The 20,955-nt window shown below is 38.0% G+C and overlaps 1 protein-coding gene and 1 long non-coding RNA gene across 6 annotated transcripts in view; one reads left to right on the forward strand and one right to left on the reverse strand.

Annotated features, from left to right (window-relative positions):
• Positions 1-20,955, forward strand: part of cntrl (centriolin) — a 118,580-nt gene that overhangs the window by 47,196 nt on the left and 50,429 nt on the right. For 4 of the 5 annotated variants that reach the window (XM_043720291.1, XM_043720294.1, XM_043720293.1 and 1 more), the window contains 9 exons: positions 2,399-2,552; positions 2,933-3,153; positions 3,981-4,157; positions 10,851-10,985; positions 12,100-12,245; positions 12,392-12,599; positions 15,431-15,610; positions 19,414-19,593; positions 19,732-19,848. In XM_043720291.1, coding sequence (XP_043576226.1) covers positions 2,399-2,552; positions 2,933-3,153; positions 3,981-4,157; positions 10,851-10,985; positions 12,100-12,245; positions 12,392-12,599; positions 15,431-15,610; positions 19,414-19,593; positions 19,732-19,848 — 1,518 coding nt within the window. The remainder of the gene's footprint in view (positions 1-2,398; positions 2,553-2,932; positions 3,154-3,980; positions 4,158-10,850; positions 10,986-12,099; positions 12,246-12,391; positions 12,600-15,430; positions 15,611-19,413; positions 19,594-19,731; positions 19,849-20,955) is intronic. The other variant, XM_043720295.1, reaches the window with a different exon arrangement.
• The window catches only part of LOC122564888, a 57,863-nt gene continuing 51,609 nt past the window's right edge, over positions 14,702-20,955 (reverse strand). Inside the window, exons 3-4 of the long non-coding RNA XR_006316035.1 lie at positions 19,697-19,824; positions 14,702-14,831 (exon numbers count right to left, since the gene is read on the reverse strand). This is a non-coding gene — a long non-coding RNA (uncharacterized LOC122564888). The remainder of the gene's footprint in view (positions 14,832-19,696; positions 19,825-20,955) is intronic.

Raw genomic sequence — 20,955 nt, forward strand, 5'->3', positions numbered from 1 at the left:
CCATCAGAGAAGGGGGATGGGGCAAAGGAGCCAGAAACCAGTTCATGCAGAGGGGAATGAGATCCATAAGCAAAAAAAGAAAAGTTGTTGTTAACACTTCCAAGCAGTTAGGTATGGGGGAGATGCTTAGAAGTCAATGAGAAGAGAATACCTGAAGCACAAGCCATTGGAGCTATCAAGGAGGTAGACAATGACAAGCTTGTGTTTAGGAAACCCATGTTAAGTAATGGTGAGCTTGTTTTAAGAATCTTGTGGAGAGACATAAACTGAAGTAAATAACATCTAGTCAGTGCATAGACACTTGCTGAAAGGAAGCTAATTACAGTCATCCCAGTTGAGCAAGGAGTTTTAGCATGTAGATTGCAGTGACCCTTCACTGAGTTTAAGGATCTGTCCGGCTATTGCTAAGATAAAAGGAATTAATCTTTTCGGTGTTTGTAATGAGATTGCTCCAGTAGTTCTAATGTAATATAGTTTGTTTTTTCTTGTATAATAAACCTTTTGTTAAAAGTACATTGGACAGCATCTTGTGAATATGATCAGTAACTGATCTCTATGGTATGTAAAAGGAAAAATAAAGCTCATAACTTGTCAAGATAGATTTCATTTTGGAATCTGACAAATACGAATCACCTGGTGTTATCAGCTGGAATGATTACAAGTAAAGGAAAATATTGGGATGTGGATTCATATAAAACATAGGAGTGTTGCTCTGATCTCTGACACTAACTTAAGTAAGAAACATTGAGTTTGGGTATATTTTCATTTTCTACTTTAAGCCCTAAACTGCATTAACTATCTTACATGTCAGAATGGCTATCGACATAGACTGTTCTCATGCTCGTTTAACATCTAGCATTCCAACATAAGTAATGTATCAATCAGTTTCGTCACAGCTATGACACCAAAGCAGTTAATGAATTTAAATAAAATGTTGATGAAAATCCATCTTTACTTCTTTCTAACTGGACAGTTCTATTAAATATCTGAGATTATGACTGTCACTAACAAAGGGAGAGATGAGTTGAAGTTGTCATCTGATTGTAACAGAGGTGGTTTTTACATTTTTCTTTCTTTTCCCTTTTTCTCTTATAAGTGCCAGTGGTATACTTCCCCAAGCCCTATATATGAAGTATGATTTAAACTTGACCCACAGCAAAACACCTTAGGATAGAAACAAAAGTTGATTTGTATTAATGCATTCAAAATGCATTAAGGATGGTTTGCGACCCATATTTGCATGCGTGTATCCAGAGAAGGAGGAAAGAGGTTACAAATTACTCAAAAATATTGGCATTAGCACAGGTGAATTACAGAGTTCAATAAGTCAATGTCCGGTGAAGATCCATTCAGTTCGCTGTGCAAAGACATCCTAACCTAGTTTTTCTTAGTTTATGTCTTTTTTTTGTTCTCTACCTCCAGAAAAATGTGGAATTAGTATTGTGATACTTCTCCCTTTCCTCAAATCTGCAACAACTTGCACACGTGTACTCTCACACGTGTGCGCGCACACAAACAAATATAGATTACTGCGTGGCAAGGATAGGTTGGCCAAGTTAGAGTCCATTTCAAAAATAAGCTAAGTTTGTAGTTTGATGTTGAGTAGTTTTATGACTTGGATTTCTTCAGGCTGAGTTCAATGACCTTGATGCTCTGACTTAAAGGTGTTTTCTGGAGGTAGACTTAAAGTTGTGCCACACATTTAACTGCCCATATACAGTATCCATAAGAAACATTGACCTAGATAATGAAAATAATATCAGCCTTTGTAAAGCAACCAATGTGTTTATTTTTTTATACATACCTAATATTTGTCTTTTATGTGATGATATCCCTTTTAATTTATTCATCATATCATTTAATGAAGTCTTTAAGAGCTACCAATGTACATACTGGACCTAGTATAGCCAGGACACCTGACCATCAATGATTGGAAGCTTCATGTTCAGAGCCTGATTAGAAAGTCTGATTTATGTTCTTTAAAAACACAAAATGAAGGCCAGTTTGGAATTCTGTTTCTCTTGCTTTTATTATTTGAATATTTATGATTACTTTCTTTATTGGTTTATTTGACAATACTGAAGCAACTCATGAAATCCAAAGGAGCATTCAATGCCTAGAAACAATGCTCATACATTTTGATGCTTTCAGGTAGTGACATGCTTTCCATATTGTATAAAACAGATGTTGGAGTTCATCTGGCTCTTTTAATAGTACATTGAAGCAAACATAGAGTTATTTTTAAAAAATTAGATGATAAAGAATTAATTAATTTTTTGTAAATTTATTTAAATTACTGACTATTGTGTAATATCAATTGTGCCTTAATTAAAATATGGCACTTAATAGCATTCTTATTTAAGGCAATTTACATTAAGTAGGATTGCTTTTTTCTTAGGTACATTTGAAAGCTCAAATGACCAGTGAAACCCAACAATTTGACATGATGTCCAAGCAATACAAGCTATTAGAGAAGCGTCTGGAAGAAATGCTTTCTAAAATTGCTAAGGAAACCGAGGATATCAAGGATCTTGAAGACCAGCTGACAGAAGGTAGCTGTTAAGACTATTTTTGTATTCTCTGAGGAAGTTCCCTCTTTAAGTGGTTAAACAGATTACTGTGCAAATAGCTGTGCTCTGATAAAATGCTAAGAGAACTCTTAAGGTTCATTTTCAAAACGATCTGAATTGCTTCTATATTTTCAACAATGCCAACAGATCAAAATGAGGTTCCAAACCTAAATTTAGGGCGGGAAAGCACCTGCTTTTTTTATATATCTGCATATGTAATGCATCAAGAAAAGCTGCAATTCAATTATATTATTTGTATTGCTTAATCCTGCTGAATAGCATCTGAATTCTGTAATGGTTAAGTACATAAATGTTGTGACCAGTGCTTTAAGTGTTAACTCGTCCTAATGCATTTTTAATAGGCCGTATAGTAGCCAATGAGGCACTGAAACGGGATCTCGAAGCTATTATTGCTGGGCTGCAGGAGTACTTGGAGAGTGTAAAGGGGCAGGCAAAACAAGCTCGGGAGGAATGCACAGAGCTACAGAAAGAAAAGGAGATATTGTTGCTTCGATTGGCTGATTTAGAACAACAGAAGAATCAGCTAGAAGTCATTGCCATGGATGCAGAGCACTTGAGAAAGGTATTTGAGTGCATTAGAATCCTGAGGAGCTGTACCATATCCTTTACAAGAAACAAATGACAAAATATACTTAAGAATAATTTTGCACAAAATATGATTTTAAAATTCAACTCCATTTTCCCCTAAAATTCCACTAGTTTGTGATGATGATAAAGGCCTAATCAACCAAACTTAATCTGAAATGTACTATCTGCCAAATTGGCAACCGATGATAAATAGGAATTGATAATCAGCTATGAAACAATAATATATTTTAGCATGATAGGACGAACAGTAATGGGGCAGTAAGGCGGCTCAATGGTTAGCATTATTGTCTCTCAGCGCCAGGGACCCAGACTTGATTTCAGCCTCCGATAACTGTGTGGAGTTTGCACATTGTCCCTGTGTCTGCGTGGGTTCCCTTTGGGTGCTCTGGTTTCCTCCCACAATCCAAAAATGTGCAGGTCAGGTGAATTGGCCATGCTAAATTAACCATGGTGTTAGGTGCATTAGTCAGAGGGAAATGAGGGAAAATGCAGGTTACTCTTTTGGAGGGTCAGTATGGACTTGTTGGACCAAATGGCTTGTTTCCATACTGTAGGGAATCTAATCTAATCGTAAAGTTGCTGGTTTAATTAGAATGTCAATTTTCCTGTTGTAATTATGCAAATAACACATTACCAAACAAAAAAAATTGCAAATATTACATTGTAGCATACAAAACAGATAATATAGAAACATCTATAGTTAAATGGTAAGTAATGGATTTACTTGACAGAATGCATTGCGTAACCTAAACCTTAATGACTATCGTAATCTGCAGAGTCCATGTTTACTTCTCATTATAGGAGATGTCTGAATTGGAGCAATCCTTACAAGAGCAACAGGAGTTGAATGAATCTCTACGTCAAGCTCAAGGTGACCTCAGTGAATATGAAGCTGAATTAGAATCTCAACTGCAAGCAAGGGATTTTGAAGCAAACCAGCTTAGAGAGGAACTGGAGCGACTCCGGAAGCTTAGTCAAGTAAGTTACAAGCTTGACCCTTACTCATTCTTCCAAAGTTGACATGGTAATTGTTATTTAAAAGTCTTAAGGAATAATGAAGTCATTAACTAGTAAATTCTTTGTTTATTTTTGGCATTGTTTACAGCACAAAGAGTTGCACATCACAGAACTATTGGGTCTGCAGCAGCTCTATTATCTCATGCCAACCTCCTGACCTTCCCCCATATCCCTGCACATTATTACTATCCAAAGACCATCCAATGCCCTCTTGAATGCCTCCACTGAATCTACTTTCAGCGCATTTCTAAGCACTGCATTGTATACTTGGGTTTGTTGGTAGTTGAATTTTTGTTTTGGAAATTTTCTCTTGCTTTCCCATTAAGTATCTGGTTATTGTGATTTTTAAACATCTGTTCATTACCTTATTTAATAATTATAGTCTAAATTACAAGTGGCTAAAGTCCATTCTCAGCAATTCCAGTATTGTTTTCTTTTGATTCCATAACATAACATAACATAACTTTTGCTACATGAACAAATTAATTTAAAATTGGTTGTGTTTCTGTTACAACAACCAGATGTCTCAAAATGCAATGAAAACAGTGAAGTACTTTTGAAGTCTAGTCATTTTTTGTGGTGGAGGAAAGCAGCAGCTGCTTTGCATGCAGAAAATTGTCTCAAACAACAATGTGGTAATGGCTAAATGATCTCTCTGTGATTAATCCTTTATCCATCGTAAATAACTACCAAATGTAAATGGCAATAAAATAATTCTCAGAAACTTGGCTGAACATCATTTAGAGCCATAGAGATGTACAGCATGGAAACAGACCCTTCGGTCCAACCCGTCCATGCCGACCAGATATCCCAACCCAATCTAGTCCCACCTGCCAGTGCCTGGCCCATATCCCTCCAAACCCTTCCTATTCATATACCCATCCAAATGCCTCTTAAATGTTGCAATTGTACCATCCTCCACAACATCCTCTGGCAGCTGATTCCATACGTGAAAAAGTTGCTCCTTAGGTCTCTTTTATATCTTTCCCCTCTCCCCCTCACCCTAAACCTAAGCCCTCTAGTTCTGGACTCCCCGACCCCTGGGAAAAGACTTTGTCTATTTATCCAATCCATGCCCCTCATAATTATGTAAACCTCTATAAGGTCACCCCTCAGCCTCCGACGCTTCAGGGAGAACAGCTCCAGTCTGTTCAGCCTCTCCCTGTAGCCCAGGTCCTCCAACCCTGGCAACATCCTTGGAAACCTTTTCTGAACCCTTTCAAGTTTCACAACATCTTTCCGATAGGAAGGAGACCAGAATTGCATGCAATATTCCAACAGTGGCCTGACCAATGTCCTGTACAGCCACAACATGACCTCCCAACTCCTGTACTCAATACTCTGACCAATAAAGGAAAGCATACCAAATGCCTTCTTCACAATCCTATCTACCTGCGACTCCACTTTCAAGGAGCTATGAACCTGCATTCCAAGGTCTCTTTGTTCAGCAACACTCCCTAGGACCTTACCATTAAATGTATAAGTCCTGCTAAGATTTGCTTTCCCAAAATGCAGCACTTCGCATTTATCTGAATTAAACTCCATCTGCCACTTCTCAGCCCATTGGCCCATCTGGTCCAGATCCTATTGTATTTATGGTATATTTTAATTGAAAAGCTTTTGGAAAAATGCAGGTGCCCTGCACAAATCTTATAGCCTGGATTTTGACAATATATTTGTCAGTGTTTGCTGTCATTATTCTATTGTAATTGACAACAACTTCAGGTGTCCACACAGGGACAAAGTAACAGGGTCAGACGTTGTTGTCAGTAATTTTATATTTCTACAGAAGATGTGCTCTAGATACATCCACGGGCTGCATTGAGCATTTGCAGTAAGACTTCCCTACTTTTATGCATCAACCCCCTTGAAATATGGACCAACTTAGTCATAGTGTCATACAGCATGGAGATAGACCTTTTGGTTCAACCAGTCCACACTGACCATGTTCCCAAACTAAATCAGTCCCATCGTTCCATTAGCCTTCCTGATTAAGTGCTGTACCTGTGTGCTAGCTTTGTGTTTTGTGCACAAGTACTCCCAAGTCCCTTAGCTGCTTTCTGCAGGCTCTTTTCCCTTATTGTTCTCCCTTCTACAATAAACAACTTTACATTTTGCCATGTTATACTATTTTTGCCAACTTGTTGCCCACTCACTTTACCTATTGATAGCTAGCTCTCTGTAAACTGTTTAAATCCTCTTCACAAATTGAAGTATAACTGGTCTTTTGTTTGAACATCAATCTAACTTTGAATTTGCTGGTAAACACTCACTGGACTGAGAAGTCGATTTTATATTTGTGGAATGTCAGTTTGCTCTGAATTTTTTAAAAAATCCATATTTTGAAAAAATATTAATTATGTTTTATCAGAATTAATGTAGAAATTGAATTAATCATTTTATGTTATTAAACTAAAAGTGAAGGAATTCAGTGTTTTTAACTTTATGCTTTGTTGTGTATGCATACTTCAGTATGATTGTTGCTCACCTGCTTGCAGATTGTTGTGGAATTTAAATCGACTTTGCAAGAGCAAAGAAAGGAGCCTTATTCTTAATCCTGCAGGATTGACTCCATTACACTAAGCCAGATGCCTCAATGTAAGGAGTACTGAGCATTGTTCAGATGCTTGCCTTATACTGTTTCTTATTACGCTATCAAGGGCAGAGACTGGGAGAACTCAAGTTATTATTCTCTCATCCCCTGGTCTTAGACATAACAGTTCTTCAGCTTTCGCTGAATTCGACTATCGCAAGATCGAGTTGAATGTTTACAGAATTCAAACAGAGATAAGCTAGCTGCAGACCTTCATCAAAGTATTGTTTACAAAGCTCAGTGCAGCATTGAATTTAAGAAAAGCATTCTTTTTTAAATTTCACTGTAAATGGATAATTTTCCATTTCACTGATATCATTGTCACTGCTTGGCAAGGGATCCTCTCTACTTGACCTAAACTGGTGTCTGGAAAAGGGGAAAACCAGAAATCACTGGATCATAAGAGCTTTGTGGGCAGCGTTCTTTGAGGTCAACAATGAACTCTTTGCTTTGATACCATGTGCAAAATCGAATCCAGTGTTTTGGAAAATCCAGTCTTCCATTTCACAGTATTTTAGGTTTTTGTTTAATTTGCATGTGCAGTTTTTATTGCTTTTGCTTATTATTTGCTTGTTGTGCATTCTAAAGTTAGAGGGCATATATAGTCCACAGGCTAGAAACAGCACAAATATTCAACTATCCCTGTTGAAAAATGCCTTTCAGTTAATACCCCCCAGTCTGTCCAGAACTTGTTGAAATTGGTCAGAATGATATCATGAATCCCATTAGAAACATAATATTTGCTTTGTTCATTGTCAAAATTCATCAAGGTTACATTAGTCAAGTGAGCTTACTTTTAAAATATTTCTGTTTTCTACTGTATTTGATTTTGTTTTAATATTTGAATCTTGATTTTTGTGTTTTCCAAATTCTGTAAGTTTTAACCCTTGGCTAGAGTTTAGGTTCCACAAATCATAGTATCCCCACAGTGTGGAAACAGGCCGTGAGGCCCAACAAGTCCACACCGACCCTTCAAAGAGTAACCCACACAGACCCATTCCCCTAACCTATTACTCTAAATTTGCCCCTGACTAATGCACCTAACCCACCCATCCCTGACTATGTGTAATTTAGCATGGCCAATTCATCCAACCTGCACATTTTTGGATTGTGGGAGGAAACCCACACTGCCATGGGGAGAATGTGCAAACTCCGACAGTCGATCATCAGAGGTTGGAATTGATCCAGGATAGAAGTGGGTACTGCAGATGCTGGAGATGAGAGTCAAGATTAGAGTGGTGCTGGAAATATACAGCAGGTCAGATAGCATCTGAGCAGGGAAAATCAGCGTTTCAGGCAAAAGCCCTTCATCGGGAATCAGTCTGGGAGCCTCTGGGGTGGAGAGATAAGTGGGAGTGGAGTGGGGAAAAGGTAGGTGAGTGGCAATAGATGGATGGAGGTAGGGGTGAAGGTGATAGGTCGGAGAGGAGGGTGGAGCGGATAGGTCGGAACATAGATGGATAGGTGGGACAGGTCATGAGGGTGGTGCTGAGCTGGAAGGTTGGAATTGGGGTAAGGTGTGGGGGAGGGAAAATGAGGAAACTGGTGAAGTCCACATTGATGCCCTGGGGTTGAAGTGTTCCGAGGTGGAAGATAAGGCGTTCTTCCTCCAAGCATCGGGTGATGGGGGAGTGGCGGTGGAGGAGGTCCAGAACCTTCATGTGGGAGGGGGAGTTGAAATGTTCGGCCACAGGGCGGTGGGGTTGGTGCGGGTGTCCTGGAGATATTCTTGAAGCGCTCTGTGAAAAGGTGATCGGTCTCCCCAATGTAGAGGAGACAACATCGGGAGCAACGGATACAATAAATGGCATGTGTGGAAGTGCAGGCGAAACTTTGGATGTGGAAGGCTCCTTTGGAGCGTTGGACTCTGGTGAGGAAGGAGCAGGTTTTACAAAGGGGAAGGCGCCAGGAGGGGAGGGTGGGTTGTTGAGGAATGTGGACTTGACCAGATAGTCACAGAGGGAACAGTCTTTGCGGAAAGCGGATAGGGGCGGGGAGGGAAATATATCCCTGGTGATGGGGTCCATTTGGAGCTGGCGGAAATGTCGGCGGATGATGTGATTAGGTGATCCAGGGTCCCTGACACTGTTAGACAGGAGTGCTAACCACTGAGCCACTGTGCCACCCCTTGGTGTTTGAGTGTGAACATTGATAATATAGGCAAGTCATTTAGCTGTGAGAATATTATAACTAAATCTTGTGAAGCTTTTGAGAGAACTCTGATTTGATTGGATTTTATTGTCACATATCAAGATACAGTGAAAAGTACTGTTTTACATGCTCTCCAGGCAAATCGTACCTTACATAAGTAGGGATAATAGAGCAGAACGCAGAATATTGCGTTTATAGATTATGGTGGTTGCTTTTCCTGAGGCAGCAGGACATAGAGACAGAGTCATGGGAAGGGAAGGCTGGTTTTTGAGAAGGACTGGCTACGTTCACAACTCTAATTTCTTGTGGTCTTGGACAGAGCAGTTGTCACACCAAGCTGTGATGCATCTAGGTAGGATGTTTTCTATAGTGTATTTACTGAAATTGGTAAGTGTCATAATGGACATTTGTGGCCAAATTTCCTTCACCTTTGAAGAAGGAAGTAGAGGTATTGGTGAGCTTTCTTGACTATAGAGTCGACATGGATGGACCAGGATGGATTGTTGGTGATATTTACTCTTAGGAACTTGAAGCTCTCGACCATCTCCACCTTAGCGTCATTGATACAGGTAAGGATGTGTCTCCACTCTGCTTCCTGAAGACAATGACCAACTCCTTCATTCCTGACTTTGAGGGAGAGATTTTGTCCTTACATTATGCTACTAAGCTCTGTATTTCATTTGTGTACTGTGTCTCGTTGTCGTTTGATATCCAACCGACTATGCTGGTATTATCAGCAAACTTGTAAATGGAGTTAGAGCTGAATTTGGACACACAGTCATGAGTGTATTTGGAGTATAGTAAGGGACTAAGTACGCAGCCTTGTAGAGCACCAATGCTGTGGATTAATATGGAGGAGTTTTTGTCGCCTTTCTCATCACTATGATTCTATGTTCCCTCAGTCTTAGACCATACAATGCTTGCAGTTGGAGTTTAAACAACATCTATCCTCGTTGTTCTAAGCTAACCTATTTGACTGTAGCCATAGTAACCCAGTCAGGCTCCTTGCTAGTTCTGTGAAAAACATATATGGTCTCCTTTGCTATCTTGCTCCTGCAAAAAGCCCACAAACAGGCAGTGGAAATACAATCTGCAAGCACCTGCAATGTATGTTGTTGGAGCAGTGCATAGTACAATTAAGACTTCGCAATGATTTTAAATATTCTTGTATCATAATAGTTTTTTTTTTAATGCCTTAGTCATTGTTTCACACTTCTGCTCTGTTTTCATTTATTTTTCCTTTGTTTTTGCATTAATTATCTTTTATCAACTTCTGTCTCCTGTCAGGTTTTCTGTTATGAAAAAGAGATGTCCATATGAACAGTAGCAAAGGAAATTAACAACCTTATAACTGATATGGGAACCTTTTTAAATGAATATATAAAATAGGGAAGCTAAAGGGAATAATTTTGAATGGATAAAAGTAGTTCTAAACTGTAGTAGAAGAGCAGTTTTTGTTCAATAACTGAGTGAAGAAAAGTTGGTCTTTCAGCAATGTTACATTTTGTACATCTTCTTTGCTTTAGTTTTAGGTCGATATTACTTTCCTTAATGGTTATTATGACTTCTTTTAAAACACTAATAATGTTTGAATCTTGGTAAAATCCTAGAGGTTTCAAGTTATTGATATGTAATTACCTAATAATAGACACTAGATCTGTAATTAACCGTATTATGTACACTATTAGATCAGTTTACAAATGAAACACAAAGCAATGTGCTGCTTCAAATATTGTGAACTATGTTGCGTTGTTTGCTTAAGATTATTAAGTTCATAAAATGAGCCAACAAAACTTACTAAATACTCATCATACTTCAGATGTTACTGGTTTATTGTTGCACTTCATTCTGTCAATTCTTCTGATCTAAGAATAGTTATCTACTAACATGGTGGAATATTTACTTTCTAGATGGAGCAATCTGCCCTGCAAGCTGAGCTGGAAAAGGAAAGGCAAGCTCTAGAAAATGCCATAGCACAGGCTCAACTGGTGGCTGAAAAGGAGCATGAAAACAAGAAGTTAGTTGCTCAGTTAAAAGGTCTTAAAGTAAGTGAAATCTGACTGACAATTATTTAAAATAATAATTGTGACAATTTTTCCTAATTAACTGAGATTCATTTAATGTCACGCAGCATCAAGGAGTAATCTCATGGCAATAAGTCATTAGTTACTTTTTGGCGAATAACAAACTCGTTCTTGATATTTATGATGTAAATGTATTTAAATATTTGTGTAATATTGTTTGAATATGAACTCAGCTTCGCACTCTAAGCTTATGATGCATAAACAATAGCTATCACAATGCATATCTAATAAAATGTCATGTGAATCCCAAGAGAAGATTTGCTCAAATTTTCTTGAAAAAATGTGCTGCTTCAAATATTGTGAACTATGTTGCGTTGTTTGCTTAAGATTATTAAATTTATGAAATGAGCCAACAAAACTTACTAAATACTCATCATACTTCAGATGTTACTGGTTTATTGTTGCACTTCATTCTCGAGTTCCCCACAGAGATCAATACCGAGGAACTGCAAATTAGTTATGTCACAGTGCTAATTTGGCACTTCAGGGAGTGTTCAGGGAGATGTCCTCTTTATTCTTAAATAAAGGCACCTGACAAGCTTTTGCTCCTAAAACAAACTTTGGAATGGCTACCAGACTGCATTTTTAAAACTTTTTTTTAACTGATGAGCTCCAAATTTAAATATGGTATCAGTGATTGATGCAGTAGGCAGGTTTTAACTCTGGTGCCTGTAATTAAAAAGATAACCTTCTCTTAGTTGCGAGTCTTCCATCTTCAGACATTTTTACGTTAAAAATCTGAACTCGGGTGTGACATATTGTTGAGGCAAAGCAAAGGATTTGCATTTGAACTAGATGGTTTCATATCATCTGAAGCTACAAGGTGCCGAGAAAGGAAAATTAAGTATTCCTATCTTTTGCCCTAAAAGGCACCATTAAAATTTCACCATTTCACCATATGGAGCTTTACACACCAGCAGCATTAATATTTGACCAGCAACAATGCATAATGCTACAAATATAAGCTGAACCTGTAAACTGTAATATAATACATTATTTAGAAAAGGAATCAGATACTTCAAAACACACATGGAGTATGATGATTACAGTAGTATTAATATTATTTGCCTTACAGATTGATAACTCCTTGTTGAAGGAACAGCTTCAGGATCTTCAGGCACATATAGATCAGGCCATGAAAACAATGATTCATCCAGAGGAGGTGTCTGCTCGTGTCTCTGAGCTCAGGAAAAAACTGGATTCTGGTATTCACGAAATTAGGTTAGACTTCCGGTCTATTTAAGTTATTTATTGCATGCTCTAAAGGCTTTCATAATGTTAGAATTTTAAAAGAAACTTTGTGCTTAATTGATCAACCATGTGAGTTTTCTAATAGGAAATGAGAACTTTTTTTTATTTATTTTTAGGCCTTATAACCAAGGAGATACTTTGGGAAAGAATCTTGCTGGATTACAGAAACAGTTGAATAAAATTTTGGGCCGCTCACAGCAGGAAAAAGAGGAAGCTTTAAAACATCAGAAGAAGTTAGAACAGGAAATGATGGGATTGCAGGATGAACTGAAAAATAAAGAGGAGGATTGCAAGACTGCTTGTGAAAAAGCAGTAGAGACATTGGTAATTGTAGGCTGACAAATTTACATCAAATAGCATTGTTCAATTACTGTACAAAATACTCTTTGTTAATAACTTAAAAGTAAAAAGAGAATAGTAAAACAAAACTTAACTAAATTTATTTTATGCATTAACAATTAGCAGAAAAGTTTTCATACAATCATGCAATATGCTAGATTAATACTATACTGTGTGGTGTTGTTTGGTCACCTGGATTACCCACTGATATACCAATATATTGTGTATAGGTAATTTTAAACTCTTGTCCTCTTGAGATAGATACAAATTTTTTTATTTAAAAACTCTTGGAAAGAAAGGGAATAAATGCCTCTGTAATCAGTAGTCTTCAATCTTTCCCTTCATGGGGTCTTTCTGTAAATACTAGACAACTATTCCTTGTTTCACAGATGTGCACACTCAGGGTGCACATTATTGGTATGGAACTTAATGTGAGTGGGCAACCTGATTCTTGTCCCACAGGTTATTGGGCACATGAGGCAGAGTGACCCAAGTGGTAAAAATTGAGATACAGAGTGTAGGGTTTATTTCCTCCTTTTCTGCCACTGTGCCTCATCATTAAGATGTTGAGATTCAAAGCATGATGCAGTTTGATGGACAAGTTGTCACCGTTCTGAGCAGTTGGTGGAAAGCTGCTGCAGCATGTTGTTTCATTGTCTTTGAAGTATTTTCTTTGTCCTTCCTTGGACCTTTGGCAATTTCAGAGTTAAGGAAACAGGAAATGGGAAGTGGTTTTTGGCCATCAGGAATCTGTATCCAGTCCACCAAAGCTCATTTTGCAGAAATTGTGCCAGAATTATTGTTGCACAGCTTCAAGGACACTAGTGTTTGTTTGGTGGTCCACCTATTGAATGCACAGTGAACAGCAGAAGAAATATGATCGAATTTCTTTATCACACTTGTGTTATTGATGCGCATTACAGGGCTTACTGCAGTACAGAAGTGGAGTGATAAGAACTGGCCTGTGCTCTCAGACTTCCTTTGATTTTCAGAGGTCTTTAATGTCATACTCTCACTTGTGTCGTTTGTACAAAGGTGTGCTGCTGTTGCAACTGATCCAGTTTTGGATCTCTTTGTCAGTGGTTAAAGACAGATGGTGGCTGCCAAGACATGGGCAACCTATTTCCTGAGTGTCTGCTTCAACCTGCGTGGATGGTAGAATATTTCACTGCCCAGCTTTGGTATGATATGAGTTTTTTGGGCAACATTCCGGACAAACAAAGTTTCTTGTATGCAGATTTGGAAGACAACGACAGCAGCCTGCAAGCCCCATACAGATATGTAGGTCATGTATATCTATGTTGTTACTAAAAGTTTTGACAGAGAGGTGACTAAGATCCATGAACTAAATTAGATATTTAATACTCATACAAAAGGGAAGTTGAGGTGATTAGCCACTGTCAGGTAGATTATAAATTGTATAGAGGTTATCTCACAGCCTTGCTTGACCCCAGTCTAATTTTGAAAACATCCAATTCAGATCTCTGATCAAGATATTTGCAGTTTCATTGGGATTTCAAGACTAGGGAACACATTTTTAAGTTGAAAGAAAAGAGATTTAAAAAAAGATATGAGAGGCAATTTTTTTATACAGAGGGTGGTTTATCTGAGGAAGTATTGGATGTTGGTACAGTTACAACATTTAGAAGATATTTGGAAAGGTACTTGAATAGGAAACGTTTGGAGGGAGAAGGGCCAGGAGCAGGCAGATGGGGCTAGTTTAGTTTGGGATTATATTCAGCATGAACAGGTTAGACCGAAGGGTATGTTTCTGTGCAGTATGACTCTGATTTCAGGGTTGTAATCAAGTTTCCTGGGCATCCACAGAGTCTTGAGATTTACAGAGACAAAAGCTCTGGTCAGGTTGATAAATATATCTGGGGATCCAAGATGGTGGCGACCCAGTAAGACTGAGTCTATAGTGCTCCTCCCAAGACTTGGGCACAGTGGGTCACCTACCCCCTACCAAGCTCACCAAATCATTTATAAATCATTTATAATAGTTTAGTAACTCAATTAGTTGTGTAATATGACATTTAAGCAACTTTATCCTAAGTTAAAATGATAAATATATCTAAGTACTTGCCGATGGTGTTTTCTTGGATTTATCTGCCATTGGAAACATTGTTGGAGGGTTCTGTAGCAGGACTAAATTTGCATTTTGTCTCTGGAAGGCTTTCCACACCCAAAAGAAGTAGACCATTCAGAATATTCTTTCTGTGGTAGACAAGAGGGAAATATCCTGACAGATTGCATAGCATGGGTTTTAATGGTTGCAATGTTATTCCATTTGAGGGTCCCTCAATTTTAACTTTGAAATAGTTTTGAAATAGTTGGTATTGGAGAAAAATTAAAGCAGGTTAATAAACCGAGAGGAAATACAGGAATCCAACAGGATTTGACCACATTTTCCTAGAGTTCAGGGACCTCAGTTTGAAAGGAGAAAGTGAGCTCTGATGAAGAGCTTGTGCTTGAAACGTCAACCCTCCTGCTACTTGGATGCTGCCTGACCTGCTGTGCTTTTCCAGCACCACATTTTTTGACCCCAATTTGAAAACCAATTCAGCAAAATTGGACAGTGGAGTCTCTCAGTTTTGTTTGATGAATGAAAATGGTAAATTATGCAAAGAAGCATTCACATTACTTCCAGAAAAAAAGGTGCATTTCAATTTTATAGTATTCATTCTTCAATTATTTATCCACATTTTCCTAAATGTCACTCTGCATGTACACCTGGTTTCTGTGTTCTGTAAAGTAAATTCAATTAATATACTTTTGGTAACCCTTTTGAGAACCTAATTGTGATCATCTTGCAGACAAAATCTGAAAAAGGAGTCAATGAGGCTCAGGCACAAGAATTGAAGAATGAAATATTGCAGCTGCAGGAGCAAATGACTAATATGCAGGAGTTACAGGCACTCACTGATGAACAGCTCCAGGAGGCTGACACAGACAGAGATAAACTTTTAACAGTACTTGAAGACAAAGAAAACAAGGTAACAAAAATGTTATTACATAATCATAGAATTTGTAAAAGTCCATTTTTTGGATTTCATCTGATTTTATTTTGCTTAGCTAATTCGAATCAAAAATAACTTCTTTTTTTTCTGGACACAATAGTGAATTTTTAAATAAAACAAAGACTGTGGGTGTTGGAGATCTGAAGCCAACAAAAACAGACTGTTGGAGAAACGTCGGTTTGGTAGCATATGCATTAGGAAAATTGAATTAATATTTCAAGTCCTGTGGCCCTTTTCAGAGCTGGAGGCAGCTAGAAAAAGGTAGTAATTAAGCTTATGATAGGAGGTAGAGGGGAAAAGGAGTGAGTGGATAGTTAGTAGAAAATCCCAGAGAGACAGAAAAAGGTAGGCAAAGAGATTGTTGATAGTAGACCAGTGAAGAAGATAAACCCGACTTATGAGTAGTTGAAAATAGGTTGGCTGTACTAAAAGCAACCTATTTCAGGATCTGGGGTAATCGGGGTAGGTAATAGACAAAAAGGGGTATTTATGCTCTCTAATTGCTCAAATTGATGGTGAGACCTGAAGGCTGTAACAAGCCTAAGCAGAAGATAAGTAGTTGTTCCTCCAGCTTGCATTGAGCTTTCCTGGAGCACTGCAACAGACCCAAGACAGAAATATTGGCAAGGAAAGATGATAATGTTTTCAATTGGCAAGCAAATGGAAGTTTAGGGTCATTTTTAGGGGCAGAATGTAGATGTTCTGCAAAGCAAGCTCCCAGTCTGCATTTCATCTCCCAAATGTCGAGGAGACTATTATGAGCAGAAATACAATAGACCAGATTGAGTGAAGTGCAGGAAAATCAGTGTATCACCTGGGACGTCTGTCTGGTGCCTAAGATGTGAGGAGAGAGGAGCTAAACGGGTAAGTATTGCACCTTCTGTGTTTACCTAGGAAGGTGTGGGGATGTTTTGGAAGTGGGGGAGGAGAGGACCAAGATCTCCTAGCAGTGATCCTTGCAGAATGCTGACAAGGGAGGAGGGGGGAGAAATGTATATTTAGCAGTGGCCTCTTGCTGGAGGTGGTGGGAATGGCAGCAAACTGCTGAAAGTGATGTTATTAGAATATATGTGACAAAGAAAGTGGGGAAATGGAATAGAGTCCTTGCAGTAAGCAGGATGTGAGGATGTATAGTCAAGTAATGTGGGTTTGTCATGGATGTCAGTGGCCAGCTAATCCCCAGAAATGGAAGCATATATATCAAGGAAGAGAATATAGGAGTTAGAGATGGACTAGGTGAAGGTGACAGAAGGATGAAAATTGGAAGCAAAATTAAGCAGATTTTCTCATTCTGGACGAGAGAGGGTACCTGCACCAGTGATGACAGAGAAAGAGTTATGGGAATTGGCCCAAGAAGGACTGGCACAAAGAATGCTCTATGGACCCCAGAAACAGGCAGAAATAACTGGAACCTGTGCAGATACCCATCGCAACACTTTTTGGTCTGAAGTAAGAGGAGCTAAAGGAAAAATTATTCAAAGTGAGGACAAGCTCAGCCAGGCGGAAGGTTGTGGTGGAGGATAAGGTCCTTTAAGAAAGAAGCAGAGACCCCCTCAGAACTCTCTACACATCAGGCTGGATGTGTAGAGAGATGGTATATTCATGATGAAGAGGAGGCAGATGATGTCCACAAACTGAAAATTTTGAAATTGAAGTATCAGATAGGTATAAATGGGAAGAGACTTGACGATGGGAGAGCAAATCTAGGAAGAAATAAGTTCTGTGGGCAGCAACAGTTGGAATTATGAGTGTGTGAGCAGATTTGTACATTTTGGGAAGAGGCATAAGTGGGGTTGGGGTGTTATGAGCTTTTTTTTTGATGTGCCATTCCCTCAATAATATTCCATTGAAGTGTTTCATACGATTAATTTTTTTTTCATATGATTTGCTTAGTTAGATTTGGCACAATCCTACTTCAGTATAAGTATAGAGCATTTGGCATTAGAAAAACAACTCCAGGTGTTTTCTAAAGACACAACTGGGAAAAATGGATAGTCCAACAGAAGAGGAGATATTAAGAGGAGTGGCCAAATGCAGTACACAACTACAGGAGGATTCTGTGGTCAACTGTGTAAAAGGCTACAAAGTGGTTGAGAAGGAAAAATGCACCAAGATCATAACTATGAGTATATATTTTGTGATTTTGTTTAGGGTTGTATCAGTGCTACAACAAAGGTGGAAGCATATTGGCAAAATTCAAACAGCGTTGCTTTAAAGTTTTGGAAAATTTGTAAAGCACAAACATTTTCAAAGACTTTCAAAAAGAAATGGAAATAGGGCAGTTTGCAAGATCATTGATTTAAAACAACTGTTTTGAGGTATCATGACCTCATCTTTGTAAAGGAGGTGACAGTATTTGAAGAGAATTAGCCATTCAATTAGTTTAGAAAGCAGGATGGTTTCAAAGTATTTTGGTGTAAATGGAATCCAGAGAGCAGGAGATGGGTCTTACAGACACAGAGCTCAGGAAGCACCTAAGATAGGAAATAAACTTTAAATCAGGGCTTACAGCAGGTGGCAATTGTTTTTTTCATGGACAAATACAGAAGGAAGTACATTTGGAAGGATTTAGGGAGAGCAGTTGTGAAAAAGAATACAAGGAGGTGACTAGAGATTGCCCAGCTAATCAGATTCATGGGTGTAAAGGGACTACATAAGACAACAGATTTACTAGAGAGGCAAGAATAAGACAAGTGCTAACTTAGAAACAAACCTAATGCGACTATAGTAGAAAATGGCTAGAAAGGTAGGGTAATGAATGCAAGCTTCTTGAAGGAAGGGAAAATGCTAGATAATGAGCTAAGAGCTATACTAATGTTTTCTCTTGCAATGGTGGAGAAAAGTATAAATAAGCAAAGAAATTACAGTAGAACTCAAACTGTTGCCATCATTTAGAGTTTGTTTTGCAAATTTATTAACATCACCAGTAATTCTGAAGTTTTATTGGAAATACTGACTTAATTTGATCCAGCAGATGGTGCAGACAATGACAAATTATCTTCCTGTAGTGGTACAAAAGCAAAATATTGTAGATGCTCGAAATCTGAAATAAAAATTAATGAGGAGGAAGGTACCTTTTTTCTAAACAGCTTCTCACCTCATGCACACTTTGTGGAGATATGAAGTAGAAAAGAATTAATATTTATGTACATATTTTGGAAAGTATGAGCGCATCTAACTTACCGTTCCACAAACTTATGTGACTTTATGTCAGATTCCCTGGAAACTGACAACCTACCATCTAGAGAAAATGACATTGACTTTTTTCTGTGGTAATATATTCTCATTGATTGGATTTATGTTACGTTTTCACTGGAACAACTGTATAAGTTCAAAAGTAATTTTAAATGCTTTTTTTTATCTTAAATGTTTACTAGATGCTTTAAAAACTTGTCCAAGTGAAAGTTGTTTCTTCAAGTTTCAAATTTCATGCTGTTTCCTCATAAATGGAAGACATTTATGTTTCTGGAAAACAAATAAAGATATACATTTTATAGATTAAAATAAAAGTGTACAAATACAGTGTGTCATAGCAGTTGGCTGGAGTGTAGTGCTTAATGACACCAACAGCGTGGATTCAATCTCTTGTGTGTCAGCTGTAGTAGTTCTGGGGTTCTGCCCCCTCCTCTTACCCTATTGTGATATCATGGTACCAAAAGAAAGAGCAGTATAGAGAGCCATGGTACCAAAGAAATAGAGCAGTATAGAGAGCCATTATTTGACAACCTAGGAGGCTAAAAGGAAGACATTGATTTGACTTGATGTGAATCTAATTGTAGAGCAAAATAGAGGGTCGAAGAATGCATTTGAAACTCCGTGGCCTTGAGAAAGACTTGAAAGATTTGAAGTCAACAGTGGCTACTTCTGAGAAGGTGGCAGCAAAAGAACTGTCCACTGCCATAGACCACATAAAAGATCTTGAGGGGACTGTTCAAAAACTTAGCCATGAAAAAACAGAGGTAACATACATTTTATTGAATGGAAAATATATGCAGAATACATGATTTCAACTTCATTAAATTCCCTGGAACAAAATATGCCAAAAATGTACATTATTTTCACCTTTTACTTGTGGATTTGCATTTTTTTTGCTGTAGGAAATGGAGTTAGCAGAAACATTTCAAGCTGAGGCAAATCGGGCGGCTTGTGACCTTGCCAAGGCAGAAGCTGAAATCGATATGCTACAGAACCTATTAAAAGAAAAAGAAAGTCAGGTGAAGTCAAAAAATTGTAGACACATCGACTACGCACATTGCATGTTTTTATGAGAGTCAAAGGGTCTCTGAAATTTTAATTTGCATTCATCTGAACTGATTGAAACAAAGAGTAAATGCGTTTAAGGCAAAATTAGACCAGTGCATAAAAGAAAAAGTGAAAAATCATGCTATAAACAATCGTTTAGATCAGTGACTCAATCGCCTGTCTCTATTGTAATTTCTAAGTAATATTTAATTAAGATTTTTATTAATTTGTGCAGTTTTAGCAAGGCCAGTCAAGAAGTTGGTGATGAGCTGCCTTCTTAAATGCTTCTATTCCTTTAGTTTGAATTTACCGGAAGTGCTGGTAGGGAAAGAACTTCAGAATGTTGACCCAGAAACAGAGAGGTAATGGTGATACAAGTCCAAGGCAGGGTGATGTGCAACTTGAGGAACTTGCTGGCAGTGTTGTTTCCATGGTCTTGTGACCTTGTTCTTCTGCATGATAGAAATCTTGACTTTGACAATTCAGTTGAAGGAACATTGGTGCATTGTTGCAGTGCCTCTTGTGGATGCTGCACATTTAGGGAATGTAGCATTTGTCACCTTTTCATCTCGTGATGCTGCACCCCAAGCATGGTGGGTTCTCCAAACTATAAATACAAAATCTAGTGCTATGATAGGCATTTATATCTCATGTGGTCTTATAAAGGCTGTTGCATTTCAGTTATAGTTGTACTACATTATTGGCCCTTGTGCAATTTCCATCTAATTTTCAATGTCACTTAACCACATCAGCATCCAACAGAAAATATTCAATCTTAAATCTAGTTTCGATAGATTAGATTGATGTAATTGAGATTAAACAAATAATATTAAACACTTTATTTTTCAAGTTTGTTCTTCCTATAACAGTAAACCTTTAATTTAATGTTTCTCACTGCAGTGGACGAAAGGGATGATGTTTATCTTTTGCAGCAGCTTTTTTAAGCATTGCTGTATTATTATGACACAATATTTCAACTGAGATTATAGGAACCATTTCTACAGCTGCATGATCAGTTTCCTTTCTTCCAAAACTTTGTATTTTTACGTGCTTGTTGCATTCATATTGGTGCCATGATT

Source organism: Chiloscyllium plagiosum, chromosome 30, assembly GCF_004010195.1.
Source record: "Chiloscyllium plagiosum isolate BGI_BamShark_2017 chromosome 30, ASM401019v2, whole genome shotgun sequence".
NCBI lineage: Eukaryota > Metazoa > Chordata > Chondrichthyes > Orectolobiformes > Hemiscylliidae > Chiloscyllium > Chiloscyllium plagiosum.